At 43.6% G+C, this 23659-nt stretch overlaps 1 protein-coding gene across 1 annotated transcript in view; it reads right to left on the reverse strand.

The window, feature by feature from the left end:
- The window catches only part of RCHY1 (ring finger and CHY zinc finger domain containing 1), an 80604-nt gene that overhangs the window by 33904 nt on the left and 23041 nt on the right, over positions 1–23659 (reverse strand). The window contains exons 3-4 of the mRNA XM_069743502.1: positions 20741–20856; positions 15614–15692 (exon numbers count right to left, since the gene is read on the reverse strand). Coding sequence (XP_069599603.1) covers positions 15614–15692; positions 20741–20856 — 195 coding nt within the window. The remainder of the gene's footprint in view (positions 1–15613; positions 15693–20740; positions 20857–23659) is intronic.

The following is a 23659-nucleotide window of genomic DNA, read 5'->3' on the forward strand; positions in this document are numbered from 1 at the left end:
TTCCCAACCGTAAAGGTAATCCAAACCCTAACCCTAACTTTAGCCCCAACCCTAACTGTAGCCTTAACCCTAGCCCCAACCCTAACCCTAGCTTTAACGGGAGAATGGAAATAAATACATTTTTTTAATTTTTCCCTAACTAAGGGGGTGATGAAGGGGGGTTTGATTTACTTTCATAGCGGGTTTTTTAGCGGATTTTTATGATTGGCAGCCGTCACACACTAAAAGACGGTTTTTATTGCAAAAAATATTTTTTGCGTTACCACATTTTGAGAGCTATAATTTTTCCATATTTTGGTCCACAGAGTCATGTGAGGTCTTGTTTTTTGCAGGACGAGTTGAAGTTTTCATTGGTAACATTTTCGGGCACGTGATATTTTTTGATCGCTTTTTATTCCGATTTTTGTGAGGCAGAATGACCAAAAACCAGCTATTCATGAATTTCTTTTGGGGGAGGTGTTTATACCATTCCGCGTTTGGTAAAATGGATAAAGCAGTTTTATTACGATTACAGCGATACCTCATTTATATAATTTTTTTATGTTTTGGCGCTTTTATACGATAAAAACTATTTTATAGAAAAAATAATTATTTTTGCATCGCTTTATTCTGAGGACTATAACTTTTTTATTTTTTTGCTGATGATGCTGTATGGCGGCTCGTTTTTTGCGGGACAAGATGACGCTTTCAGCGGTACCATGGTTATTTATATTTGTCTTTTCAATCGCGCGTTATTCCACTTCTTGTTCGGTGGTATGATAATAAAGCGTTGTTTTTTGCCTCTTTTCTTACGGTGTTTCCTGAAGGGGTTAAAGGGAACCTGTCACCCCGTTTTTTCAGATTGAGATATAAATACTGTTAAATAGGGCCTGCGCTGTGCGTTACTATAGTGTATGTAGTGTACCCTGATTCCCCACCTATGCTGAGAAATACATTACCAAAGTCGCCGTTTTCGCCTGTCAATCAGGCTGGTCAGGTCAGGTGGGCGTGGTGACATCGCTCTTTTCTTCCCCAGCTTTCCGTTGGTGGCGTAGTGGTGTGCGCATGTCCAAGTTCCGAATTCCCTGCGCGCACGTGAAGAAACAGCGCGCGATCTGTGCTGTTATCCCTTTCATCGGTGGGGGCGGCCATCTTCCTGGGGCCGCGCGTGCGCAGATGGAGTGCTATGCTGCACGGGGCTTCAGGAAAATGGCCGCGGGATGCCGCGCGTGCGCAGAAGAGATCGCGGCGGCCATTTTCCCAAAGCCGAGATGCAGAAAGGGGTTAAAATATCATTCTATTGGAATCAGCCCCTCTCCATCCAAGGTCTCCACAGTGTTTCAAAGGTTTCCCCCCCTTTTCTTTTTTCATAAATATGCTTTTCCATATTAACAATAAGATCAGACTGTCTGTAAAATTCTCGCAGCGTCGGCAGTTCTTCACTTATCCAGTGTCTGTTGTATGTTGCGCGGAAATTAATCGCCAATCTGGCTATTGCCAGTTTGTGACAATTATGCACCCGGATCTCCTCCATATAGCCCAAAATACATACCACAGGGTCCCTTTCAATTTTATAACCAAATATTTTCTCAATTGCTTCCCCCACATCTAACAAATATGAGTTCAGCTTGGACATTGCCATAACATGCATAACATGATCCTGCCCCTTCAGCCTGAAACCTAGGTCTCAATACTATCCCTATACAGCCTATCTGGATTTCTATATACTCTACGGAGCACATATATTTGCAAGAGTCTACCTTATCACTTAATGATAATTGTGGGGTTATACTCCATGATTTCTTCCCATTTATCCTCCTCTATCCTTCCCAACTCTTCCTCCCTTTTCTCTTTTGCTTTAATCGGGTACCTGTTTAAAAAGGTATACAACAAATCTTTGTAAATATCTGAAACCACCCCTTTTATTCCCCCCTTCGCGCAAACATGTGCACACGTTGTGGATCTGGCTGCGGATCTACAGCTGATTTGACGCTGTGGATTCGCAGCAGTTTCCGTGAGTTTACAGTACCATGTAAACCTATGGAAAACCAAATCTGCAGTGCACATGCTGTGGAAAATTCCGCACGGAAATGCTGCGGTTTATTTTCCACAGCATGTCAATTCTTTGTGCAGATTCCACAGCATTTTACACCTGCTCCATAACTGGAATCCGCAGGTGTAAAGACGCAGGTGAAATCTGCACAAAAAAGCAAAGTAAACCCGCAGGTAAGATGCAGGGCGTTTTACCTGTGGATTTTTCAGCATCTGCACGGAAAAATCCACGCACAAATCCGCAACGTGTGCACATACCCTGAATCTCCATATTAACTGTTTTACTCTGTGTTATATAGGCATGCCTCAGCAGTCTATATTGAAACCTACAGACCTCGGGTAACCCATAGTTCTCTTGCAGCATCTCAAATTATGTCAGTCCTTGCACATCTTGTATTTGGGCCATATATTATATCTTTCAATTTTTGAATTCCCCATTTTAATAAACTCCGGTAATACTTTGTTATGCCATATTGGCAGAAGTTCCACTCCCCTAGTCTTCTTAATTGCCTCCCATACCTTTTGCAGTAGTGTCATAGTGGGATAAGCCGTTCCAAACTTCCTAAAACTACCTGCTTCCAAACCCTGAACTAATGGATCCCTTCCCAACAGCTGAACCAGAATCCTTTGAACCAAAACCATACCATTTACTTCCCTCCAATCTGTCATCTGCTAACCCTGCGATGCCAAAAAATAGATCCAACGTTTCGAACGAGCCAGTCCCCCTCTGTCCTTAGGCCTCTACAGTAATTCCAACCTAATTCTTGGCTGTTTTTCCCCCAAAATCAGATTCCTAAATATAGAATTGATGGTGCGAAACCATCTTTGGGGGTATTGTGCAACACGTACAGTAATTGTGGCATGAGAATCATTATAATCAGGTTTATTCTTCCCACCACTGAAAGATGTAATCTACACCACGCCCCTATTTTACCTCTAAAACTACCCAGCAATGGAGATAAATTCAGGTCAATATAACTCGAGAGGGGAAGTGACACCTGGATACCCAAATACTTAAAACGGTCGAACCACTGCCAACTTACTACCCTCCCCCTCCATCAGGAAATCATCATGACTTTCATCCACCACCAGAATATTAGATTTCTCCCAGTTAATTTCAAGGTCTGATACAATCCCAAAAGTCCTAAGAATGTTCATCGCTTCCAGCAAAGACTCCCCGGAGTCCTCCAAAAAAAGTAGCACGTCATCTGCATACAGGGCTATTTTCTCTTCTACTAGGCCATACCTAAATCCCCTGACCGAGGCCGCATTTCTAATTGTCTGCAACAGGGGCTCCACTACCAACGCAAAAAGTAGCGGAGACAGTGGACACCCCTGCCTGGTCCCCCTATAAAGATCAAAACTTCCAGACAACTGTCCATTAACTCTAACCCTAGCAGTCGGGATGTATACAGTAGTCGCACCCATGATATAAAAGTCATCCCAAATCCAAAACCTCTTAATCCCTCCCAATATCAACACCATTTGACACTATCAAACGCTTTAGCACATCCAGCGATACCACAACTCTGCTACCCTCATTATCTGACGGCAGCTGCAAGTTCAGAAAGAGTCTGCACAAATTTATCACTGTAGACTTATTTGGCATAAAACCAGACTGATCAGGATGGACCACATTCGCCCAGTGGTTAGCCATTACCTTGGCCAATATCTTAAAACATCTGCCGTCAGAAACGAAATGGGCACATAGGATTCTGCCAACTCCGGGTCTTTACCTTCCTTCAGAATAACCACAACTACTGCCTCTCTCATGGACTCCAGCAGCACCCTTTCCTTTAACACCTCTTCAAAGACTACCTTTAATTTAGCCACGATACATCCATCAAGTTTTTATATATCTCAACCGGGAGTACATCAGCTCCAGGGGCCCTATTATTTGTCATTAACATGATAGTAATTTTAATCTCTTCTTCTGTTGTAGGTTCTTCCAACCTCCTCCTATCACAGTCCTTAATATTGGGAAGTCCCGCCGCTCCAAGGAATCTTTCTATGTCCCCTGATGAGGCCCTCAGTCCAGATGTATACAATTAAGACTACTGGAGGACAGGAGAAGGAGCACTGATCCAATATCATAGAGATACAATCAAATTATTAAAAATACTTTATTGATCAAATAACAAACTTACATACACTATAAATATAAACAAATGAGAGACATAGCACGGACACCAAATATTGCACAGCAACACTGAATCATGAACAGATATAATGGACCATATGATATCTACACTCTGATTGAAAATAAGCCATAGATCAGGCATAAGAAAACGTCACCCATAAATACTCATCAGAGTATATGTATCCATATATCAGCCAAATATCCACGCTGACACAAGTAGCCTCACTAACAGCCTAATACCCGCAGTGAGCACATATGGCAAACTGTAAACAACAAACAGCCTACCCGCGCCCCATATAGACCAAATAGTCGCATAGGGACATACTTATGAATCAGAACATACCTGTGGACATGATACAGTGATGCACACGCAAAAAAGTCACCTCGACGCGCGTTTCACTGTCAAACACAGCTTCGTCAGGAGGTGCAGTAGCTTAAAATAGATCCCCTCTTATAGTGCTCATTCAATTGCCTTAATTGGCCGCATGCCGATCGGCGCACATCCACCAACAAAAAAATTATGAGGTCATGACGATGCAGCATTTGTCTGTGGTTGGTGGCGTGTGAGCGCGCTTCCACGCATGCGCTGCGTTGCTATGGTGAGACGGCGCTCTCGCAGGGCAGCCTGTAATCCGGGCGCTGGACGGGTCACATGACCTGGTCACGTTTCCGGATGCTGGGCGCCTTGAGTGATGTACTCTCCATGGCGCCGCATCATGGTGGATGTGCGCCGATCGGCATGCGGCCAATTAAGGCAATTGAATGAGCACTATAAGAGGGGATCTATTTTAAGCTACTGCACCTCCTGACGAAGCTGTGTTTGACAGTGAAACGCGCGTCGAGGTGACTTTTTTGCGTGTGCATCACTGTATCATGTCCACAGGTATGTTCTGATTCATAAGTATGTCCCTATGCGACTATTTGGTCTATATGGGGCGCGGGTAGGCTGTTTGTTGTTTACAGTTTGCCATATGTGCTCACTGCGGGTATTAGGCTGTTAGTGAGGCTACTTGTGTCAGCGTGGATATTTGGCTGATATATGGATACATATACTCTGATGAGTATTTATGGGTGACGTTTTCTTATGCCTGATCTATGGCTTATTTTCAATCAGAGTGTAGATATCATATGGTCCATTATATCTGTTCATGATTCAGTGCTGCTGTGCAATATTTGGTGTCCGTGCTATGTCTCTCATTTGTTTATATTTATAGTGTATGTAAGTTTGTTATTTGATCAATAAAGTATTTTTAATAATTTGATTGTATCTCTATGATATTGGATCAGTGCTCCTTCTCCTGTCCTCCAGTAGTCTTACGTTAGTTTGGAAGGGATCCTTAGCAATATAGTGAGGAACCTAATTGGTGTGATCAGATGTATACAATTGTTTATAAAACCTTCTAAACTCCCCCAGAATACCCTCTGTGTCCACCATTTCAGTCCCCTCAACGTCCTTAGTTTATATACATATGATGAGTCCTTCTGTGCTGCCGTCACCACCGAGAGCAAATAACCCACTCTTTCCCCTTCCTCATAGAACTGTATTTTCTGGAATGCTCGTCTTCTCTCCGCTTTCTTGATATATATATCTTATTGACCACTTCCTTGGCTCCCCTAAATCTACTTTGGTATTCCACTGATGGGTTTGTCGCCATGTCCCTTTCTGCCTTTTCTAGTGTCTCTATGACTTCCATATCTTCTAGCCTAGTTTTGGATTTACATTTATAAATCTCCCTAAAAAGAAGGCTCCTCAAAAAAGCTTTCATGGCATTCCAGACTATCCGCTTATCAGAACTATCGTCATTAAACCGCCAGTATTCTTTAACCTCCCTCTTAATAACGTCCATATTAATATGTTCAAGCCATAGCGGGTGCATGCCTCCCCATCCAATCATCCCTCCTGTCCGTCTAATTAACAACTCTATAGGTTTGTGATCTGAAATCACTCTCAGGAGGTATTCTACCCCACAGATCATGTGTGTCATTAGATCATTACCCAATGCCAAATCAATTCTGGAGAGAGACCCATAAGTCGCAGAGTAGCAAACTTCGTTTTGATTCCTCACTCTCCAGAGATCTACCATCCCCAACTCTTTCATATAGTTCCCAAATGATGCCCGTTTTCTAGTGCCCTTGCCTATTCCCTGCTTGTGCTATAATCCTGTAGAATGTAAGCCCACAAGGGCAGGGTCTTCTTCCCTCTGTATCAGTCTGTTATTGTTAGTTTTGTTTACTGTAAGTGATATTTGTATTTTGAATTTAACCCCTTCTCATGTACAGCACCATGGAATTAATGGTGCTATATAAATAAATAATAATAATAATCCCACCCTTCATCTAACACATTATTGAAGTCTCCGATAATTAACAATGGCAATCCTATGCCCCGTTTATAGTATTCAAATATCTCTCGAACCTTTTTCCCCAGAATACGGGGGTGGAATATACACAGCTACAATACACAATGGCTGTCCATAAATCTTGCAAATTATCAAAACATACTGAACATCCCTATCTACATGGCTCTCGATTTCTTCAAAGACTGTGGATGCTCCTATCAATAACGAGACGCACCTAGCATACGAAGAATATGTAGAATGGTATGTCCTCCCAATCCACCTCCTCAGCACTTCCACCTTTTCCCCAAGTAGATTTGTCTCTTGAAGACAAATGACATCCGGACTCCTTTTCTAACATATTCCATAATCGCCGTTCTCTGCGTTCCCTCTGACAGCCCTCTTATATTCCAACTAAGGACTTTAATTTTTGCCCCCCATCATATATAAAACCACACGTTTACAAATTCCTGACCCCTTAAAATAGAATCCGGTTCCTTGTATTTAATAAATCCCACTTTCCAACAATAAACCCTAACCCTCCCTCCCCAATATTTATTAACACAATAAACCATAAGCATTCCGTTGGTATATTTCTCCTCTCTTACGAGAGAGTGGGTAGTCCAATGTCTAGCTAACCTTTCAGCGCTGTCTTTAAACTGATATCTAACTACAACACCTCCCCAACTCCTCCGCATATACCGTATGTTTTGGACTACAAGACGCACTTTTCCCCCCAAAAAAGGGGGGGAAAATGGGGGGTGCGTCTTATAGTTGGGATGCAGGCTTACCGGCAGTGGTTTGGCGGCAGCGGCAGAGGTGCGGGGATGATGAGGTGCAGTGAGCAGTATGGCGTGAGCGGGGCCCCTCCACAGGTGAGGTGACGCAGCGGCCCGGTAAGCAGCAGAGCCGGGCGAATCATGGCTTTATCGGTGGCCATCTTCCTGAGGCTGCGCGTGCGCAGATGGAGTGCTCTGCTTCCCGAGGCTTCAGGAAAATGGCCGCGGGAGGCCGCGCGTGCGCAGATGGAGATCGCGCGTGCGCAGATGGAGATCGCGGTGGCCATTTTCCTGAAGCAGAGATCTAAATCTGCGAACGCGGCTTTAGGAAAATGGCTGCCGCCACCGATAAAGCCATGATTCACCCGGCTCTGCTGCTTACATTGGATACTGGGCCACTGCGTCACCTCACCTTTGAAAGAGATCCTGCTCATACCGCTTATTGCGCCTCATCATCCCCGCACCTCTTCCGCCGCCACAGCACTGCTGCAACCCCCCCATGGACACCAGGCCGTGGCGTCGCCCACCTAAACAGGAAGGGACTCTGCTCAGGTGCACGCCATATCGCCCACCGCAACACCGCACCTCTGCCGACACCATGCCTCCTGTGACCCTGCTCTGCCACCGCCAGCCCTCAGGTAAGATGCTGTAAATTCGGACAATAAGACGGACCCCCATCTTATAAAAAATTCTTTTTTTCTGCAATTTTCACCCCAAATTTTGGGTGCGTCTTATGGTCCAGTGCATCTTATAGTCCAAAAAATACGGTACATAACATCATTATTACAATAAGTCCCTCTGTAGTCTGCATCATCTATTAAAACAGGATCCAGAGGCTTCTATAACTCAACAACATTTCTATTTTCACCATCTTCTTCTCACTTCCCTCATTCCTTATCAGCTATGAGCTTCTTTTTATTTAAGTCCTAGCCACTGCTCCCAGGGCTACAACCCTAAGCTTTGCCAGGTACAGATTAGAGTAGATCAAATTCAGGTCTCTCAGTCTCTTCTTTACCGATCCATAACTCATCCTCTGCTTTTGCACCTCAGCCGAATAATCAGAGTAAATAGAGATCTTTTGGCCATTAATGTACATATCTTCAGCCGCTCTTGCTTTCCTCAATATAATGTCTCTATAATTAAGGATCCTAGCAAGGATAGTACAGGCGAGAGGGGTCTCATAGGAACGCGATGTACTCTTTCCACCGCAAATAACTTAGACAGGATATCAGCACCGATCTTATTGGGTCATTCCATGTCAAGTGGACCAGTGGTCCCCACTCGACCTTCTCCGATTTTGCTGAAAATTTATAAGGATGTACATGTATGTTTGAAAAGAGGTTCTGTAAATTTTTAGGGCCAGATCTCAAATACATTGGGCACTGTTGACCTTTCACTGGAGGTTCCACCAAGCCTGCGGCTTCAGCTAAGAGGATTTTGCAAACTTTGGCACATAGCCATTAGCGTTCTATACCGGCTATGATACTGAAATTTGGCATACTAGCTCAACTTTTGCTGCTAAACACGATAAAATTATTACCGGCTATGACAAAACAATATTTCGGCCGCAATTTTGTGTCAAAGTAGCTTGAAAAACGCGTTGCATAAAATTTATGCCAAACTTTGCCCACATATAACTCAAGACCAAAAACCAATAGTAACTGGTGCTTTGCCCTGTACACCAAACATCTACATGACTTTGCATTGCTGCAATATCAGTCAAAGCATATGTATTTGTGGAAGTATTCACACCCACATATGATGAAAAGCTTAAAAAAAAACAAATTTTACCTATTTTTGAGTCAAATTTCTCAAAAAGAGTACCCCTAAAATATATTAATTCTGATATCATTAGAAAGAGCACATTTTTCTCTACAAGGATCATTGTTTTGTTTTTAGGAGTCTCAGTTTAAGAAATGAAAAATGCCACTGAACATGGTGTTATTTATGCGCGTAATGCATTGATTTTGTGTTTGATTTTCAGATTCTTATCACATGTTAGAGTTGTATTGTTGCTAGCAATGTCTATTATAATCAAAAACCCATAAGCCTATTTATTTATGAAAAGTTATTGACTATTGTTACATTTTAATGCATATATTTATTTTTTAGCGATGGAGAATTAAATTGATGAAGAATCGGCCCAGTGCTCTATCGGCCTTGCGAACAATTCGAAGTGCCACCTTAAGGGTACCGTCACACACTGCCATTTCGATCGCTACGACGGTATGATTCGTGACGTTCCAGCGATATCGTTACGATATCGCTGTGTCTGACACGCAGCAGCGATCAGGGATCCTGCTGAGAATCGTACGTCGTAGCAGATCGTTTAGAACTTTCTTTTGTCGCTGGATCTCCCGCTGGCATCGCTAGATCGGTGTGTGTGACACCGATCTAGCGATGCGATCTAGCGATGAGTTCGCTTGTAACCAGGGTAAACATCGGGTTACTAAGCGCAGGACCGCGCTTCGTAACCCGATGTTTACCCTGGTTACAAGCGTAAAACTAAAAAAAACAAACAAACAGCACATACTTACATTCTGGTGTCCGTCAGGTCCCTTGCCGTCTGCTTCCCTCAGTGACTGCCGGCCGTAAAGTGAAAGCAGAGCACAGCGGTGACGTGCTTTCACTTTCACTTTACGGCTGTCAGTCAGTGAATGCGGGAAGCAGACGGCAAGGGACCTGACGGACACCGGAATGTAAGTATGTGCTGTTTGTTTTTTTTTTACGCTGGTAACCAGGGTAAACATCGGGTTACTAAGCGCGGTCCTGCGCTTAGTAACCCGATGTTTACCCTGGTTACCCGGGTACCTCGGCATCGTTGGTCGCTGGAGAGCTGTCTGTGTGACAGCTCCCCAGCGACCACACTACGATTTACCTACGATCACGGCCAGGTCATATCGCTGGTCGTGATCGTAGGTAAATCGTATAGTGTGACGGTACCCTAAGACATTCACCCATAGCAAGGATGAGTTAAAATTGAAGGTCGAGTGGGGACGATTTTTAAAACTGGTCCACTTGATGTGGAATGACCCTATTATGAAGCCATTCCTCATAATAGGGTCTCACATTATTCCTCCTTGAGCGATTTTCCAGATCATCATTTTTGTTAGCCAGAGCAGCACCTTTCTACAGACACTGAGTGTGAGACTTCTGCATTTTAGAAAGTTGGTCCTCCAGCACTCTTACTCTCTCTACTGTACTGACTCTAGTATCAACTTTATTCATGTCTGCCTTTACATTAGTCACTTCTTTAACACCATTTACTCTTTGTGTGAGGGTTGTTATTGCAGTTTTGCAGGATCTGATCAAATCATACATGTCCCGCAATGTGGGCTCCCCTACTATAGGCTCCTTCACTGTCTCTTGCTCCACACCTTTTTCCCGCCATTCTTCCTCCCCTTCTGTCCCCCCTGTACCTTATCCTCCAAGTCTTCTCCTTGCTCTTTCACTTTCTCTCTGGTCTTTCCCTCTTCTGCCACCTCTTTCTCGGCTCCGTTCACCCAGGCATATTTCTCCAGCCTGGCAGCAACTTCCATCCTCTTTGCATAAGAAGCATTTGCAGCGTCTGCCCTTTCCACCGCCTCCGCGCTCTCAGCGCTATCTTGGGTCCGGCTCGCAGCTCCTGCCTTGGTGTCCTACTGCCACTTCTGCACCATCTCAGCAGCACCGCATGTCGGGACCGACCTCCGATATCCTCCCCCACCAGCACAAAGCGTTACCGGTAGTGATGAGTGAGTGTACTCGTTGCTCGGGTTTTCCCAAGCACGTGGGTGACCTCCGAGTATTTATGACTGCTCGGGGATTTAGTTTTCATCACGGCAGCTGAATTTTTTACAGCTACTAGCCAGGCAGAGTACATGTGGGGGTTACCTGGTTGCTAGGGAATCCCCACATGTATTCAAGCAGGCTAGTAGCTGTAAATCATTCAGCTGCCGCAATGAAAACTAAATCACCGAGCAGTCAAATACTCGGAGGTTACCCGGGAAAACCCGAGCAACAAGTACACTTGCTCATCACTAGTTACCGGCTTTCAGGAGGGACTTAAAGCAGGATTAATGGAGGGTTACAGCGGAGGAGCTCCAGAAGCTGTCCGCTCACATCAGGTGCTAGGCCACGCCCCCCTGAAATCATCTTTAAGGACCTTCCACCTACCTCTAACTTTGTCATTTGTGCCAATGTGCACCATTACCGCTGGGTCCTCACCGGCCCCTCCCAGCAATCCGTCAACCCGATCAGCGACTTGTCGGACTCGAGCGCCAAGTAGGCAGCACACTGTTCAATGATCCCTGACTTTGTGACAGATTGCACTGTTCCCCTAATAATTGAGTGCCCCACTACCAGCACCTGTCTGGCCTGCCCTGCTTTCCTATTTCCCTCCTTACTGGAGCAGACACTCCCCCGGCTATCAGAGGACATGCCTTGATGCAGCAGTGCTACCCCTGTACTGACACCCCCCTGAGCTGCCAACTTAGCAAACTTATTAGGGTGTGCCAGATCAGGACTAGCCTTCCTGGCCCTCTTCCCTCTATCCACCTTCTGTCACCCAGCTAGCTGCCTCACTGTCCTGCAGCTCCATACTACCATCCTCCCCCACATCTATCCCATTGAGTGTCTGCTCAGTGAGCAGCGCACTCCTTTCCATATTGTCAATGGCTCTCAGTGTTGCCAGCTGCACATTTAGCTCCAGTACCTGGGCTTCCATATGCACAACATGCTCACATCTCGCACAGCAGTATGCACCCTCGACCGGCTGTTCAAGGATTGCATACATGTGGCAAGATGTACACTGGATGGCATTGTCAATTATGGAGCTCATTTCCTAATGGGGATTGCACCAGAAAGAAAAGTTACGTAAAAAGAAATGTAGAGTACTAATAAAATGCAAACAGCAATTCAGTAATTCCTCCCTTGTAAACTCCCTTAATCTAAAGTCACCGAATCACAAGTCTCGCACTTACTTCCGTTCACAGGCAGCTCATTCACACTCGCTAAGGAAGAAGATTTAAATAAATTTTTTTCGCTTTAGCACCAACTCAACCAACAGCTCAACGCACTTCCAAAGGACTGAACCTCCCAACCAGCTGCCACTTATAAACCCTTAATTATGAACCTCCACCCTTAATTAACCCCTTGTCAATATAGCTACACCTCAGGATTTAAGAGCAATGTACAGTAGTTAACCCATAACCCCTTTCTGCCAGCTGACGGAATAGTACGTCAGCTGGCAGATCCCCTGCTTTGAGGTGGGCTCCGGCGGTGAGCCCACTTCAAAGCCGCGACATATCAGCTGTTTTGTACAGCTGACATGTGCGCACAATGAGCGCAAGCGGAATCGCAATCCGCTCGCGCCCATTAACTAGTTAAATGCCGCCGTCAAGCGCCGACAGCGGCATTTAACTAGCGCTCCCGGCCGCGCGGCCGGATACGCTTGCACCGCTGACCCCCATCACATGATCGGGGGTCAGCGGTGCATTGCCATAACAACCAGAGGTCTCCTTGAGACCTCTATGGTTGTTGATGGCCGTTTGCTTTGATCGCCCCCCGGTGGTCTTTCTGCTACATAGAGGTGATCTGTACTTCACCTCTATGTAGCAGAGCCGATCGTGTAGTGCATGCTTCTAGCCTTCTATGGAGGCTATTGAAGCATGCCAAAATAAATAAAAAAAAGTGTTTAACCCCTTCATGACCATGGGATTTTTCATTTTTCAGTGTTCGTTTTTCACTCCCCTCCTTCCCAGAGCCATAACTTTTTTATTTTTCCGTCAATTTGGCCATGTGAGGGCTTATTTTTTGTGGGACGAGTTGTACTTTTGAACGACATCATTGGTTTTAGCATGTCGTGTACTAGAAAACGGGAAAAAAATTCCAAGTGCGGTGAAATTGCAAAAGAAGTGCAGTCCCACACTTGTTTTTTGTTTGGCTTTTTTGCTGGGTTCACTAAATGCTAAAACTGACCTGATATTATGATTCTCCAGGTCAGTACGAGTTCGTAGACACCTAACATGTCTAGGTTATTTTTTATCTAAGTGGTGAAAAAAAATTCCAAACTTTGCTTAAAAAAAAAAATAAATAAATTGCGCCATTTTCCGATACTCGTAGCGTCTCCATTTTTCGTGATCTGGGGTCGGTTGAGGGCTTATTTTTTGCGTGCCGAGATGACGTTTTTAATGATAGCATTTCGGTGCAGATACGTTCTTTTGATCGCCTGTTATTGCATTTTAATGCAATGTCGCGGCGACCAAAAAAACGTAATTCTGGTGTTTCGAATTTTTTTCCCGCTACGCTGTTTAGCGATCAGGTTAATGCTTTTTTTAATTGATAGATCGGGCGATTCTGAGCGCGGCGATACCAAATATGTGTAGATTTGATTTTTTTTTATTGATTTATTTTGATTGGGGCGAAAGGGGGGTGATTTAAACTTTTATAATTTTTTTATTTTTTTAACATTTTTTTCAACTTTTTTTTTTTTTTACTTTTGCCATGCTTCAATAGCCTCCATGGGAGGCTAGAAGCAGGCACAACGCGATCGCCTCTGCTACATAGCAGCGATCTGCTGATCGCTACTATGTAGCAGAAATGGAGGTGTGCTGTGAGCGCCGACCACAGGGTGGCGCTCACAGCCACCGGCGATCAGTAACCATAGAGGTCTCAAGGACCTCTATGGTTACAATGGAGACGCATCGCCGACCCCCGATCATGTGACCGGGTCGGCGATGACGTCATTTCCGGCCACCCGGCCGGAAGCGGTAGTTAAATGCCGCTGTCTGCGTTTGACAGCGGCATTTAACTAGTTAATAGGTGCGGGCAGATCGCGATTCTGCCCGCGCCTATTACGGGCACATGTCAGCTGTTCAAAACAGCTGACATGTCCCGGCTTTGGTGCGGGCTCACCGCGGAGCCCTGCATCAAAGCAGGGGATCTGACCTTGGACGTACTATCCCGTCCAAGGTCAGATAGGGGTTAAAGATATAAAAAAAAAATCAAAAATATATAAAAGTTCAAATCACCCCCCTTTCGCCCCAATCAAAATAAAACAATAAAAAAAAAAATCAAAAATACACATTTGGTATCGCCACGTTCAGAATCGCCCGATCTATCAATAAAAAAGGATGAACCTGATCGCTAAATGGCGTAGCGAAAAAAAAAATCAAAACAAGCGATCAAAAGAACGTACCTGCACCAAAAGGGTATAATTAAAAACGTCAGCTCGGCACGCAAAAAATAAGCCCTCACCTGACCACAGATCACGAAAATTGGAGACGCTACGGGTATCAGAAAATCGCGCATTTTTTTTTTTTTTTTTTTTTAGCAAACTTTGGAATTTTTTTCACCACTTAGATAAAAAATAACCTAGACATGTTAGGTGTCTATGAACTCATAACTCATAATGACCTGGAGAATCATAATGGCAGGTCAGTTTTAGCATTTGGTGAACCTAGCAAAAAAGCCAAACAAAAAACAAGTGTGATATTGCACTTTTTTTGCAATTTCATCACACTTGGAATTTTTTTCCCGTTTTCTGTTACACGGCATGGTAAAACCAATGATGTCGTTCAAAAGTACAACTCATCCCACAAAAAATAAGGCCTCGCATGGCCATATTGACGGAAAAATAAAAAAGTTATGGCTCTGGGAAGGAGGGGAGCGAAAAACGAAAAAAGCTCCGGGGGGTGAAGGGGTTAAACACACAGTAAAATAAGAGACTTAAAACCTGTTTAAAGAAAAATAGGTTAAGAAAGCCCAATAAAATTAAACAGGTAGAAAAGCACTCAGCAACTCACAACTCATAGCAGTTCACACAGGTATTTGCTGCAGGATTCCCAAATACCTCCTCACCGAATCACAAGTCACACACTTGCTTCCGTTCGCACTTATGCTCCGGTTACACACAGCTCGATGTGATACAGTCTCGCAGATGTGTCCTGTCCCACAAGGAGTGCTACCAAGGTCCATATACTAACAGTATATAGGCAACGCAGGATGGTATTTATCAGTGCTATTTTACACGGTATAGAATAGAAAATCAGTTATGGTCTTGTAAGAAGGGGAAAGAAATGCAAACTAGCTGTATAGGCAAGGGGTTAAAAAAATAAGAAAAGACTTTTACATAAAAACAAGACAGTATATAAAAAAAATTATGAAAATATAGAACATTTTACAAATGTAATTTAATAGGCTATACTGCTCGCAAGTCCCTGGCGTTACCCTTATTTGTGTTGCGTCCAGTTTCATAGAGATCCATAACTCTGCAGCATTACATTGTCACAAGAGCCAAACATATTTATTACAGATTAAAGAGCGAGAAGTAGATATTGATTTCTTACCTTGTGGTTTCCTCTGAAGCTTAAGGGCAGACATAAATTACACTTTGTACAATGTTCAAACAGTTCCTTTGGGCCAATCCTAAAGAAAAAAAATATGTATGTATGTAATGAAATATAAAAACATCCAAAAATATACTGTAGGTCTCAAAGTCAGACAGGAGAATCTCAGCATGCTACAGAAGCACAATGAACATTCCCCGATTAAAAGTTGAGCCAATTAATGATTTGGACCTAAAAAGAAAATTTCTGAAGTCATTGTTTTGCTTTTTTCCCTGCCAATGTGGCTGGTAAACGGACTAGTTTTTTTCGGGGTAAGTTGTATTATTGATTAACTCTATTTTAGGGTACATAAGTTATTGATTACATATTTACTCTGGAGAAATGTTAACTTGCAATGTTCTGTACTTGTTTGGTAAAATAATTTCTCTATTTTATGGGTATATAGCCACACAGACATAGCCATATGTTGAATTATTTTTTGGTACTAATTTTATTTGATCTTTACTGTACAATAAAAAAGCAGACTATTTTAAAGGTTCTTATGACTGTAGGTGGGGATTTTTTTTTATATATTGAACTTTAATTAAAACTTTTTTTTTCCCTCTTCAGGATTGCAGCAGCATCTTTTGATTGCTTTTTAATGCCTTATGTTATGCTTTTAATACCGTATATACTCGAGTATAAGCCGACCCAAATATAAGCTGAGACACCCAATTTTACCACAAAAAAAACTGGGAAAACGTATTGACTCGAGTTTAAGCAGGGTATGCATTGTCCCCTAATCCCCATCCTGGTAAGCATGGCTATCCATCCCTATTATTCTGGTATGCATGCCCTCCCATCCCTATCCTAGTATGCATGGCCCCTTCATTCCCATCCTTGTATACATGGCTCCTCATCCCTATCCTGGTATGCATGGCCCCATCATTCCTATCCTGGTGTGCATGGTCTCCTCATTCCTATCCTGGTGTGCATGGTCCCCTCATCCCTATCCTGGTATGCATAACCCCCTCATCCCTATCCTGGTATGCATGGTCTCCTCATCCCTATCCTGGTACGCATGGTCTCCTCATCCCTATCCTGGTATGCATGGCACCTATGAGAAGGGGGGGGGGGGGGGGGGAAACTTACTCCCACACATCTTGTTTGATGCCAGAAGCCGATTTACGCTTGTAACAGCGCATAGCAGAGACGTCATGCGCTGCTTACAATCCGCGGACAGCTGCCGAAATACTCACTGCTCTCCACGCCAGGACTATGTGCGTGGAGAGCAGTGAGTATTCATTGCTCTTTAGTAGCGGGCACAGCAGCGCAGCTGCTGGCTTCCTGCAGCGGCTGGGATTTCACATGTGCCCGCTACTAAAGGAAATGAATATTCACTGCCCTCCACTACTGTGCCCACTATTAAAGAGAAATGAATATTCACTGCCATTCTCTTTAGCAGTGGGCACGAGCTTTGACCGCATGAGCCGACTCCTGCTTCCTGTGACCCGCTGCTGCCGAGCCCCTTCATCTTTTGGGACCCTCAGTTGAGTATAAACAGAGGGGGGCTTTTTCAGCACAAAAAACGTGTTGAGAAAACTTGACTTATACTCGAGTATATATGGTAAATGGGAATCTGTCACCAGGTTCTTGACAGCTTATCTGAGAGAACCATAATGTAGAAACAGAGACCATGATTAAAATGATGTGCCACTTACTTGGTATCTTGATGTAGTTTTGATAAAAATCACTATTATTAGCAGGAGATTATCGTTAGAGGAAGGGTAAACCTACTGCCATGTAGTCCTCCATAGAGTCAGGAATATTTGCTGCACATTCTTATTTCACATTCACTACATGGAGTAAGTGACATAGCTCATCAAGAACGATCTTACTTTTCTAATTGAAGGTATTTACTAATACTATTATCAAACCTGCTGCATATGGTTATAGAATCTTTTGAGATAGGAATACTCCTTTAACAAAATCTTTTACCCGTTAGGCTACTTTCACACTAGCGTCGGAATCTCCCCGTCGCAATGCGTCGGGGAGAGATTCCGACGCTAGCGTTAAACGCATTGCACAATGGAGGCAGCGGATGCATTTCTCCGGCGCATCCGCTGCCCCATTGTACGGTGCGGGGAGGTGGGGGCGGAGTTCCGGCCGCGCATGCGCGGTCGGAAAAAGCGGTCTGTCAGGAGCAAAAAACGTTACATGTAGCGTTTTTTGCTCCTGACGGTCCGCAGAAGCACGACACATACATCGCACGACGGATGCGACGTGTGGCAATCCGTCACAAATGCGTCGTCAATACAAGTCTATGGGGAAAAAACGCATCCTGCAAGAACTTTTGCAGGATGCGTTTTTTCTGCAAAACGACGCATTGTGACGGATTGCAGAAAACGCTAGTGTGAAAGTAGCCTTACTGGTGATGTCATATCAGCCATGACAATGTGACCCAGCAGCTGTCACATAGCAGTTATGGTAGCACTGCCACCCTTTCTTCTTTATTCTTTATATTTTTTTATATAGCGCTAACATATTCCGCAGCGCTTTACAGTTTGCACACATTATCATCACTGTCCCCGATGGGGCTCACAATCTAGATTTCCTATCAGTATGTCTTTGGAATGTGGGAGGAAACCAGAGTACCCGGAGGAAACCCACGCAAACACGGAGAGAACATACAAACTCTTTGCAGATGTTGTCCAGGGTGGGATTAGAACCCAGGACTCCAGCGCTGCAAGGCTGCTGTGCTAACCACTGCGCCACCGTGTTGCACCCTAATCCTCAGCACTCAATTATGAATTTACATACAGGTTGAGAAAACAAATAGTCAAAACACTCAGACTATTCAATGTCAGAACCACAACTTCATGAGGAGCATGCCCATATAACAGTAATAACAGAATTAAATATAGTCAAAATTAATCATGGGCCATAAAGGATAGACTACGGGATAATCGCTAACCAAAGATATACTTAAACCATAGAAAATAAACGATCCAATACCCAAGCATAGTATAATAAAAAATAATACTTTATTAGATACATATAAAAATGTCAGGTAGTCTTTTCCAAAGGCACTGCAATTTATCTTCTTCAGGATGGGGAAATTTTCTATTTTTACACTTTCGTTTTTCCTCCCTCTCTTCCAAGAGTCATAATCTTTTACATTTTCTGTCGACTTAGCCATATAGGGGTTCTTGGGGGACATGTATATTTAAATATCACAATTCACTTTACCGCACAATACACTACAAAACTGGAAAAGTGAAGTAAAAGGGGGAATAAAATATAATTCTGCCAAAGTTCATGTAGTTTATTTCTTTTGCATTAATAGTTTGGTAAAAATGGTCAGGAAATTGTCCAGATTAGTATAATTGAGGCGAAATAAAAATCATAGTTTTATTTATTGCGAATTGTTGTGTGTCGCCATGCTTCGAAACCTGTTACATGGTTACTTTCTGTTGATAAGGCTGTAAGGTTTTTATTTTTATTTTTTTGCGTAGCTATCTAACAATCTTATTGGTATTTTAGGGTATATGACATAGTGACATTTCTTATTGCATGTTTTGTTGAAGTTGCAATTGACCTAAAAAGTGCAATTTTAGCATATTAATTTTTATTCTCTTTACAGTTTTTAACGTATGGATTAAATTTATATTTTGATAGATCAGATTTTTATACTTTTATGGACTTAGTGTTACCAAATTTGTTTTTTGAATTCTCTTATAAAAGGAGTAAAATGGGAATATTCTATAATTTTTGTATTAGAACTGCAGTATATACCAAAATCACAGTCTCTTGTGAAGCCTAGTATGCGACTTCATGGTATGGGGGCGATAAGCGTATAAACCACCAGTCCATCCAATGTCAGTTTGGCGCTAGATAGAACCTGTGTGCCGATTGATGCTGCCGTAACTATGAGTAGAATTATTGGCACACTGCCTCATTACAATGCGCAGTTCTCTGAATAAAAGTATTTTTTATATAAAACACACTATTAACTGTACTAGTACAGCGCATGTCGTGTCTCCCCCTTTGATGTGGGCTCCGGCGCTAAGCCCACATCAAAGTCGCGACATGTCAGCTGTTTTGTACAGCTGACATGTGCGCGCAATAGTGGCAAGTGAAATCGCGATCCACCCGCCACTATTAGTTAAATGCCGCTGTCAAACGCTGACAGCGGCATTTAACTACCGCTTCCAGCCATAGGGCCGGAAATGCGCTCATCGCCGACTCCCGTCATGTGATCGGGGGTCAGCAATGCGTCTGCATAGTAACCAGAGGTCTCCTTGAGACCTCTATGGTTGTTGATGCCGGCTTGCTGTGAGTGCCACCCTGTGGTCGACGCTCATAGCAAGCCTGTAATTCAGCTGCATAAGAGCAATCTGATGATCACTACTATGTAGCAGAGCCAGAAGACACAAAAGAGCACAGTGAGGTCAAAAATACTCTGTTGTAAAAAAAAAAAAAAAAAAAGCGCATGTCCACATGAAAATTCCCTCTCTGAACCCTTCTTATACAGGTACTATACAGATTATCAGGTTTTTAAACACATCAGATAGGGATTATATACATTAGTTAGGACTGCTCTATATGGGTATACCTTGACGATTCGTGGAGCAGCTTAGTATACATTTTTTTTTGCAAAAAAAGTATCAACTAAATACCCTGTATTTTCCATCTTTTGACTAGCACTTGCTTATTACCGATTTTATTTTTTTACAACAGAGTATTTTTGGCCTCACTGTGCTCTTTTGAGTCTTCAAGTTTCTAAGTGGTGTGTGAACAGGTTCCTACAGACTTTTTCATTGTGCAAGTAGCCCATGTGTTTCTGGTTATGTAGCAGGGCCAATCCAGTTGTGCCAGCTTTTAGCCTCCCATGGAGGCTATTGAAGCATGGCAAAAGTTAAAGAAACGTTTAAAAAAAATGCAAAAAAAGGGGTTTAAAACGAACAGTGCACCGATGAAAAACTTTCTGATGTGTGGCTTCCTGGCAGGTGTGTGGACCTGTCATCATTTCAAGCTGACCTCCCCTAAGTGATGGAGAAATATCATGAAAAGCTAATCATCAAATAGTCCACAAACCCTCATAATAGGACATCTCCCTGGTCCTGGTTTGTCCATATTACATCATACCTGCATATACCGCAGCCATCACAATGATACTGTTTCTTGTCCTTATCATAGAGATGACATACACCACAGTAATAGTCCCCAAAAATACTGTTACAGTGTTCACAAGTCTGCTGAGCCTGAAAAGAAGCAGAAGAGTCAGTATCAATATCTTAAGCAAAACTGGGATACTTTACTTACATAGTCCTAGAAGAATAAACCATTTACTAAAGATATCAAGCAGAGTTAATGTAAATCGATTTGCATGATCTATTTCATCAGCCATGACAGTGATCTGTGACTGCAGAACAGGAGTGAGTGCATTGCCTCTTTCGGTCTTTCGTAACACTATCATTGAGGTGTGAGGAGCAGGTGATATCACGCCAGACTAGCTACTCAAAAGAAGAGCTGCAGATGCAGGGAGGTGAAAGACGATGAAAGACGATTCTTCCACTCCCATACAGCGGCCACAGATCACCCCATCTTTTGCAGGGAGAGGAGCATCCTGTTCTCTCTCTCAAGGAATACCCACCTTTGTGGGATCCATTTTTTCTGCTTTTTCTCTATTAAGCACTTTGAGGCACTTTTCTGTTCCATGAAATAGAGCACAATGTGGACCTCATGATGAGGCAAGATAAATACACAATTAGTACATAAACTCTTTATGGGTCAACATAAACGCATATATTTCAATTCTGCAACAGTAGAAAACAATCAAGTATTAATAAGTCTGCAAGCTTGCTGAGAACTTAAATATGCAAGTGCATACATTCATGCAACAAGCGGCATCCAAAACGCTCCAGAGTGCAGCATCCACTACGCTCTAGAATGCAGCACCCCAGCAGCAAGCGGCATCCACCACGCTCCAGAGTGCAGCACCCCAGCAGCATCCACTATGCTCCAGAGTGCAGCACCCTTGCAGCAAGCGGCATCCACCACGCTCCAGAGTGCAGCACCCCAGCAGCAAGCGGCATCCACCACCTTCAGAGTGCAGCACCCCAGCAGCATCCACTATACCCCAGAGTGCAGCACCCTTGCAGCAAGCGGCATCCACCACCACGAGGATTTCATCTGTGTAGCGTCTATATATACAGAATCCCCATGAGACACGCACATTAGGTGTGGCTTTTGTCAAGGTACTTCTCCTGGAACAGTATTTGCCGAATACAAAACTCATTGCAAAATTCGAACGCATGCGCAGAAAAAATGCAAACGCATGCAAAAAGGCATACAAATGCAGCTTTTTTTGGTGTCATGAGTAAACTGATGCTGATAAAAAAAAGGCAGCGTAAGCATGCATTTGAATGCGTTTTGGCATGAGTTTGCGCATGCAGATGATACGCTGCGGACAGATACGCAAGTGTTAACTTAACCTAAGAAACTGCATATGCTTGTCAAAAATATGCATATATGGTCATATGCAAATTGCCTCTTCTGAGAAAAAGAGGACTTAAACTCTATAGCACCACCTGTTGGAAGTAGCGATCCTACAAGTCACAATCAACCCTTTAACGAGTCGTGCAATATGACTTAGGATAAAAGCCAAATCAATATCTCAATTCGCAGACACGGTGTTTCGGGCTGTTGGCCCTCGTCAGTGCGAAGCATAAGAACTGATTTGGCTAGGTGAGAGGCTCTGGACTGGGGTCTAAGGGGTATCGTTTCTCCTTATGGAGAGTGACATACCATCTCTGGCTTGTCAAGGTAAGGAGGCTTATTCGCCATGCAATGCTCCTCTGGGAAATATAATATGCAAATTGCCCCTTCTGAGGCAATATGGTCATAGTAAGACGTACCAACTGTTTGTTCCAATATGTAAGGTGAGTATTAGGGACCAAATAGTTATAATAAGAGAGTATCACCTGTATTTATAACCAAGAACAAAAATGTGCATAGTGCCAAAATACAAATAAGGCATAGTCTATTCAATATGCATATGACAAAACAAAATAGAGCGTGTTGGTGACTACAGCACATATTTACCTTGGAATAATCCAGTAGCCCACTACACCTGACATGCGTTTCTCCACTGCTATGCCACCCCTGGACAAAGCATTTCTTGGGGAGAGAGCTATTTAAAGGGAGGGTGCCGTGATTTTAGTTTTTGTATTAATAATTATTGATTATATAATCAATTATTTTTAATACAAAAGTAAATGTAGTACTTTAATACTTTTTTATTTATTCATTTTTACTTTTGCCACTGGAGGCCGCCATTTTCATTAGTGTGGGTGTAAGTGTCTGGACACGACACTTGCACACCTCACTTACGGCAGCCATGGGCATAGGAGCCAACAGTCGGGCTCCGACCGCTTCTCCTGCCTCTCAGCTGTGACTTGGGCACGCCCACTGGGCTGCTACGTCACAGCTGTGAGGAGATCGCGGCCATTTTGTTTTTTTCCTCTGTCATCGCACACACAGCTCAGTGCGTGCGATCATAGCAGGAGCTGCCAGGGAGAAGCTGCTGCTGGGAGCGAGGTCCGGGGTGAGTATCTGCATCCAGGAGCTGTGATTGCAGCCTGTACTTAGTATTACAGCACAGGCTGCAATCACTGCTCACTGCCGACCTGTTCAGAGCAGAGCAGGGAGATCGTCACACTGCTCTGCCCTGAACATGACTCAGCACTTCCTGGGAGAGGACTGAAGGTAAGTACAGAGTTTTTATTTTCTTATGCATCTGCTACCTGTCCCTATATACCACTGCTACTAGCCCCTATATACCACTGCTACCTGCTCCTATATACCGCTGCTACCTGCCCCTATATACCGCTGCTACCTGCCCCTATATACCGCTGCTACCTGCCCCTATATACCGCTGCTACCTGCCCCTATACACCGCTGCTACCTGCCCCTATATACCGCTGCTACCTGCCCCTATATACCGCTGCTACCTGCCCCTATATACCGCTGCTACCTGCCCCTATATACCGCTGCTACCTGCCC

This window comes from Ranitomeya imitator, chromosome 1, assembly GCF_032444005.1.
Source record: "Ranitomeya imitator isolate aRanImi1 chromosome 1, aRanImi1.pri, whole genome shotgun sequence".
Classification (NCBI taxonomy): domain Eukaryota; kingdom Metazoa; phylum Chordata; class Amphibia; order Anura; family Dendrobatidae; genus Ranitomeya; species Ranitomeya imitator.